This window comes from Nothoprocta perdicaria, unplaced genomic scaffold (assembly GCF_003342845.1).
Source record: "Nothoprocta perdicaria isolate Ctin4 unplaced genomic scaffold, notPer1 scaffold_3, whole genome shotgun sequence".
NCBI lineage: Eukaryota > Metazoa > Chordata > Aves > Tinamiformes > Tinamidae > Nothoprocta > Nothoprocta perdicaria.
The window spans coordinates 850,164-857,344 of record NW_020455532.1 but is presented as its reverse complement, the minus strand read 5'-3'; the positions used below and the strand labels follow the sequence as shown (position 1 = coordinate 857,344).

The 7,181-nt window shown below is 71.6% G+C and overlaps 1 protein-coding gene across 1 annotated transcript in view; it reads left to right on the top strand.

Annotated features, from left to right (window-relative positions):
- The first annotated feature begins 5,901 nt into the window (after nt 1-5,901).
- SLC52A3 (solute carrier family 52 member 3) overlaps nt 5,902-7,181 on the top strand; it is a 2,251-nt gene continuing 971 nt past the window's right edge. Inside the window, exon 1 of the mRNA XM_026041986.1 lies at nt 5,902-6,929. Coding sequence (XP_025897771.1) covers nt 5,902-6,929 — 1,028 coding nt within the window. The remainder of the gene's footprint in view (nt 6,930-7,181) is intronic.

Below are 7,181 nucleotides of genomic sequence, written 5' to 3'. Positions count from 1 at the left end.
GGCCGAGGCGAGGGGCGCCGCGGGCTTGCGGGCGCCGGCGGGCGGCGCGTTCCCGGCGGGCATGCTGGCGGCCGGCCGCGGCGCCCCGCGGCGCCCATGCAGCGGCGGCGCCTGCGTGGGAGGGCTGCCGTGAGCGGGGCCGCACAAAGGCGCCTGCGAGCGGCTACGCGGAGCCGCCGAGCCCCGCGCCCGGCTTCCTATTTCAAGGCAGGGACCCCGCCTCCGCCCGCGCCGCGGCCTCCCCGGAGCAGCGCCCGGCCAATCCGCGCCGCAGCCCGCGGGCCGGCACAGCCCGAGCGCGGCCGAGGCGTCCCGTGCTGCCCCGCGCTCCCCTGGCCGCCCAGCGCTGCCCCACGCTCCCCGCCACGCCGGCTCCTGCTGCCCCATCCCTGGCACACTGAGCCCGCAGGGCAGGGGCAGCGGGGATGCTGTGGTTGGCAGCAGTGGGGACAGAGAGCAATCCCAGCTGTCCCCGACAGTGAGGCCGCACATCTGCCCCTGAAGCCCCACTCGCGGGTGGTGGGAATGGTGCAGTCCCAGGTTCAGACGCATTAGCTGTGTCCTGTCCCTCAGCTAGGGGGATTGCAACCGTGCACCATCCAGGTTTGAGCCTTGGAAGCATCCGGGTTTGCGCCGTAACCTGTCTCRGTTTGAGCCATGCAGCTTTCCCAGGTTTGAGCCATGCAGCCATCCCGATTAGAGCCAYGCAGTGTCAGTGTTGGAGCCAAGCACCACCAAGGTGTGAGCCATGAAGCTGTGTGTGGTTAGAGCCATGCTCCATCTCACTTTGAGCCATGCACCATCCTGGTTTGAGTTGTACACCATCCCAGTTAGAGCCATGCACCATCCAGGTGTGAGCCATGCAACCGTGTGGGGTTAGAGCTGTGCGTGGTGCCAGCTTGAGCCGTGCACTATCCTGGTTTGCCACTTTGAGCCATGCACCGTCCCAGTCTGGGGATGGGGAGCGAGCAGCTGCCGGGGCCGGGTGGTGCAGGCGGCTCCTGGCAGGGCACAGGCCCCTGGATGAGCAGCGGGGGCAMTGGGGCAGCTCGTGGGCTCCCTGCGCACCGGGCCKGGGSYTCCCGCCCGCGCGTTCCCGGTCACSGCGCGCCGGGAGCCGCTCAGAGCCCGGAGCGGCGCAGGCCCCGACCCGCGTGTCCTTGGGCCCCGGCCAAGCACATCGCGCAGCGCGGGCTCCCCAGCGGCGCGGGGCCTGGGGACGGCGTCCTGCCCGGGGGGACCGCGGTGACCTCCAGCCACGCTTTCCCGGCCCTCCCTGACCCTGCACCGTGCGGTGCTGTCCCCCCGCCCCGGCTGCCCGCCACGGCCCGTCCTCGCCCCGGGGGACGCTGCCAGCTGACCTGGAACGTGTCAGCGGGAGCGGCGGGACAGCTGGGGCCGGTCACAGCCGGCACAAAGGCCCCGTCCCGTTCCCCCCCGGGCTCTCTGCACCCCCCGCCTGCAGCCCAGACGGGGCTGCCAGCAGCGCCGAGCACCGACACGCTCGCTGAGCACCGAGGCGCTCACCGAGCGCAGCAGGGCGATGCAGGGTCCCCTCCCCAAGGCGGGGGCTGCAGGGACACATCCCAGCACCCGGCCAGCCCCCGCTGCCGGCGAGGGCCGCCCGGCAGCACCGGGGCGGCCGGCGGCACAACCCGCTGCTCCGCATTCCTGCGCCCGGAGCACCGCCYGCCCTGGCACCGCTGCCAAGCGAGCACCGCGGTACGAGCCCCGTGCGAGGTGCCCTCCGAGCAGCCCCCGGGCAGCGGCGCCGTCCCGCGGACCTGTTGCGGACGGGCCCGGCGGCCCCGCTGCGGGGCGGCAGCAGCGTCGCGCCTGGACGGTGCCCGGCAGCATCCCCACTCACCGCGCTCCCGCATGAACGCAGCGCAGCGGGGCCGGCTTCAACATGTCAGGCATCATCCTCCCCAAAAGATCAGGCCGGGAGAGGTGCCAGCCTGTTCCCCAGCCGGGTGCCCCAGCCCCACGGCACCCAGGAGCCCCCGGCGAGGGTCGAGCACCTACCTGGCTCTGCCGTGGGGTGCGGGCGCTCGCGGGAGCGCACGGTCACCRCGCAGGCCACCGAGCAACTTCTCCTGCGGGGGGTTGTGCTTGCGCGCGAGCCTCCTCCTCCTCGCTGAGCAACGTGCTTGCGGTCGGCGGCGGCGGCACAGCCCCGTTCCGCGTGCTGCTCGGGACACGCGGCCTCGCTGCAGCGCCGCGAGCTCGTCCTGTGCCACCACCGCGGCCACCAGCGTGCGCAGAGTGGCACGAGCAGCCCGCGGTTGGCAGCCCGGGCGTGGGGCGCGCGCTCCGTGGGGCAGAGCSGCAGCCAGGGGACGTTCGGGACGTCCCGTCCCAGGGAAGGGCTCGTGCCGGCAGCTCCCTCCTGCACCCGGCTGTCGCGACGGGGCGGCGGGGCCGGCTCTTTATTTGCAGAACTGGCTCTGTTCACCCCAGCGCCCTGTTTGTGCCGCCCTTCCCAAAGCAAACCGCAGCGCCCGCCGCCCTGACCCCCTCCCAGGGCTGCTGCTCCGCGGAGCGCGGAGCTGCCCGGCACGGGGCAACCGGATCGACTGCATTTCCCAGCCCTTCCCGAGCRGCCTCCACGGGCAGCCCCACTGCTCTCCACACCCGCAGCCGGCAGGATCCATCCCGAGCCGGGCCGCCACGCTCTGCATCCTGCTTCCCGTGCATTAGGTGGGTTTTTCCCAGATCTTTTTGCCTGATCTTTTGCAAGGGTTTTGGCAGGAGGTGGATTGGCACTAGGGGAGCCCCAACCCACGCTCTGCCCGGGCACATGGCCCTGCGGCGCCCGCGCGCCCCGGGCGCCCGCCACATCACCCGTGCGCGGTGCCGAGCGTGCCGGGGCGGCGGGCGCTGCCCGGGCACGCCAGCCCCGGCGCCTTCGCGGCAGGGAGTTGCAGCAGGCGGCTTCCAAGCGCCTCGCCCTTCCCGGGAACATCCCGGCTGCCTTTGCCGGGGCCCGGCTGCTGCAATGGGGCGCGCGCCCGGGCACCCGCTGCTGCAGGACCAGCAGGGCCCTTTGATGCTGCCCGCATCCCGCTGCACCTCCCGCAGCGCCGCTCGCACGGCATGGCACYGATAGCGGGGCCTTATCAGCGCGGGTGATGGAGGCTGTGCCGATAGCACCAGCACGGGAGCTCGAGYGGCTCGCGGCGTTCCCACTGTGCCAGCTCCCTGCTCCTCCATCCAGGCTGTTCCCTCCTGCTGCAACCGCAGCCGCTTGCCAGGACAGGGCTGCGAACCGGCCCGGCCCCGCTGTCCCCAGCCCCGTGCCGAGCTCCAAGGCAGCCCTTGGTCCCGGGCCCCATYTCCCCTGGCTGTGGCTCTGCCCTCCTGGCGGGGCYGGGAACCGGCTCTGCCTCCCCAGCCCAAGGCTCCGTGCCCCCCACACAGCTCCGTGACACCGGAGAGCTGCGGAGCATCCGGAGCATCCCTGGCCCCGGCACTGGCACAAAGCCCCGCGTCCTGGGACAATGCACAGGGAGCCGCAGCGGGTTGGGGCCGGGAGCCGGGAAGCAGGAGCCGGGAAGCAGGAGCCGGGAGCGGGGCCGGGAGCAGATGGAGGCCCCGGCCGCGGCGCGGGGCTTTGTCTGGCGCCCGGCTCTCCGCAGATGGCGGCGGTGGCGGCTGTGCCGGCGGGGGGGCGGGCGCCGCGGTGCCCGGGGGACCCGGCCCCTTTGTGGGGCTCTCACCCCGCCGCAGAGGCCCCTTCCCCGCCGCCCCGAGGCAGCCGCCTTTCAACTTTCAACTTGACCTGCTCCATTCACATGGAAATGGGATGCAAATGGGGCCGGGGCGCYGGGAGGAGGCAGCAAGGGGAGGACGGGGCCACCGGCTGCAAGCTGCCACCCGGAGCCCGGGGATCCCTCCCGGGATCGTGAGCTACGGTCTCTGGCTGTGCCAGCCCCACGCGTGGATGGTGCCTCCAGCCCCCGAGCAGGATGCGGGTGGGATGTGGGGCTGGATGGAGGCCCCGGAGGAGCGGGTGCTCGTCGGGCACTGTCAGAGCCACCGAGCCGGTCCCTGCATGAGGCTGCAGCAGCTCCTTGCAGGGCGAGCTCCAAACTGCTCTCCCAGCGACACCCTGTGGGTGCCGCGGGAAGAGCCCTGGCGTCCGGGGCCGCGGGGAGCCGCGGGTGCAGGAAGCGCCAGCTCTGCTGCACCCTCCTGCGCTGCGCTGCGGTGCTGGCGGCTCCGGGCTCAGCTGCAGCCCCACAGCCAACATCCACCCGGGAAAACCTCCCACGGAGCCACCGCCTTCCCAGCACGGCCGAGCAGGCCCCGGGTGCACCCGAGGCGGCAGCAGAGCCCGCGCGCTGTTTGCAGGTGATGCATCCCAGGGCCCTGCGGTGCCACGGCAGGCTCGGCGGTGCCCGCGGGGCCCCGCGCAGCGCCGGCTTGGCCCGGATCCCCCGGCAGCCCCGGCCCGGTGATGTATGCACCCGCACGCAGCGGCCACAATAGGTGGGACGCGGTTCAGCAGGGACAAGTGCAAAGTACACGGTGCCGTCAAGGAGAATCCCCGGCAGCCGGCCAAGCCGGGGCGCAGTGGGCACCGCGGCGCGGCGGTACGTGGGGCACGCGGCGGGGACGGGGGCTGCGGGGATGGGCAGGCAGTGGCAGCCCGGCCGCTGCCATGGTGGCTGCTCTGATGGGGTGCCGGGGACCCGGTCAGGCTCCACGGGGATTTGTAGGGTCCCTCCTCCATGGGGCCCTGGGCTGTGCTGCCAAAACCAAGTGCACCGGGACTGCATGGAGGGGAGGCAGGGGGTCCCTGCCCCACAACCCACAGGGTTTCCAGCCCCCCTGCCCTGTTGGRGGGAATGTGGGGAGCGGGACAGGCCCTCTCCACTTGCCCCCCGCTCCGGGCAGCCCCGAGGGCCACGTTTCCTGCTGCTCTGTTCATCCATCCCATTGCACTCGGCAGCTGCACCCTGAGCCGGAGGCAGCCGCAGCGCCCCGYGCGCCGCCCGCAGCAGCCTTGGAGTTTGCTCCTGAGCAGGCGGGGGCCGGCGCGGATCCTGCTCCGCCGTCCCGGGCAGGAGCAGCCGGCGCGGCCGCGGTGCCGCGCGCGCGGGCGGCGGGGAGATGCTGCGTGGGGCCCCGGCACGGCAGCGGGAGCGGAGCCGGCCCGGCGCTGGGGCACGCGGAACCGGCCGCCTGGCACGGCAGGGCGACGGGAACGGCGGGAGTGGGAGGCCGGGAGCTGCTGGAGGCGGCGGGCGGGCGCCGCGGCTGACTCAGCTCCCTGGAATGAACTGCCCGCTTTGCAGGTGGGGCTGCCGGGGCCTTCTGGGCGCAGGTGCCAGAGGCTGCCAGGACTGCACGGGGGTTGGCCCGGGAAGGGCCCGGAGCTGCTCTCGCTCGCCGCGGATGCCGCGGGAGCTGCGCGGTCTCAGCCGCCGGCAGCGCGGCAGCCCCGGCGCCCAGGTGAGAGCCGCGCGCTGCGGCGCCCGTGTGGGTCGCGGCAGGTCCCACACGGGCCGGGCTCCCCCTCGGGTGCTCCTGAGAGCCGGGAATGGGGATGGGGATGGGTAGGGGCCCGGCACAGGCCCGGGCAGCAGGGTGGCAGYGAGTCCTGCACCCGTGCAGCAGTCTGGAGGTGCACGGGGAGCCAGAGGGGTGCGCACGGGCGGCCGGCGATGGGCTCAGGGTGAAGACACCCGTAGACGAGGCACTTGGGGCCACGGCTTAGCAGGCAGCGTGGTGACGGGGCTGCGGCCGGACTTGGTGATCTCGGAGCTCCTTTCCAGCCATAATGATTCTGTGGTTCTGTGGTTCTGTGGTTCTGTGGCTGTGCTCGCGGCGGGCAGCCGTGTCCCCAGGGTGACGCGTGCCCTGCACCCGAGGGTGCCCAGCGCCGGCCCACGAGCCATGGCTCTGCTCACCCACCTCCTGGCCTGCGTCTTCGGCACCGGCTCCTGGGTCGCCATCAACGGGCTGTGGGTCGAGGTGCCGCTGCTGGTGACGGCGCTGCCTGAGCAATGGGACCTGCCCTCCTACATCACCATCATCATCCAGACGGCCAACGTGGGGCCGCTCTTCGTCACCCTCATGTACCGCTTCCGGCCCGGCTTGCTCAAGGAGGTGCCCGTCATCTACGTGATCGTGTCCACGGGCATCCTGTCCTGCGTGCTGCTGGCCTTCCTGTGGAGCCACACGTCCCCCGTGGGCGGCGTGCCCCACAGCACCGCCTTCCTGGTGCTCACCTTCTTCCTCTCGCTGGTGGACTGCACCTCGTCCGTCACCTTCCTGCCCTTCATGATGCAGCTGCAGCCCCGCTATCTGACCACCTTCTTCATAGGTGAGGGGCTCAGCGGGTTGATCCCTGCCGTCATCGCACTGGGCCAGGGCTCTGGCATCTCCAAGTGTGTCAACGTCACCCGTGTGGTCAACATCACCTTTGGCAACGAGACCACGGAGGGCAGCGTCTCCCAGATGGAGACGCGTTACCTCCCCGCCAACTTCCCCCCCTTCCTCTTCTTCCTCCTCACGGCAGCGATGATGGTGGCCTGCTTGGTGGCCTTCTTCTTCCTCAGCAGGCAGCCCAAGGTGTGGGAGCTCTCGCAGCAGCAGCTCTTCCCCAGCAGCATCATCCTGAGCTCCTTCGACCAGCTCCCCGAGGATGGAGCTGGCTCTAGGGACCGAGGCGGTTGCCCCTGTCCAAAGGACACTGGGCAGCCCGAGAAGGGCCAGTTGGAGAAGGTCTCCTTCTCCGCGGCCAAGCTGGCCTTCATCTACTTCCTCATCGCCTGGACAAGCTCGCTGACCAACGGGGTCCTGCCGTCCGTGCAGTCCTACTCCTGCCTGCCCTACGGCAACACGGCCTACCACCTCTCGGCCACGCTCAGCTCCATGGCCAACCCCATCGCCTGCATCGTTGCCATGCTCCTGCCTGGCAGGTGGGTCRCGGGGTGCCGGGGGTCCGGCCCCACACCAGCACGGAGCATTTCCAGGCTGCTTCTGAGCCCTGAGCACAGCCGGTGGCCAGGGACGAGGCCAAGACCTCAGCATCTTGATGGTCTCCTCAGCCCCCGTGGGGTGCAGAGCCCATTTGGACTGAGCTGCCCCAACCTTCCCCAGATACAAAGCGGTGAAGAACTTGCAGTCCCAACAGGATGAGGAACCCCTTTGGTCTGAGCTTCCCCAACCTT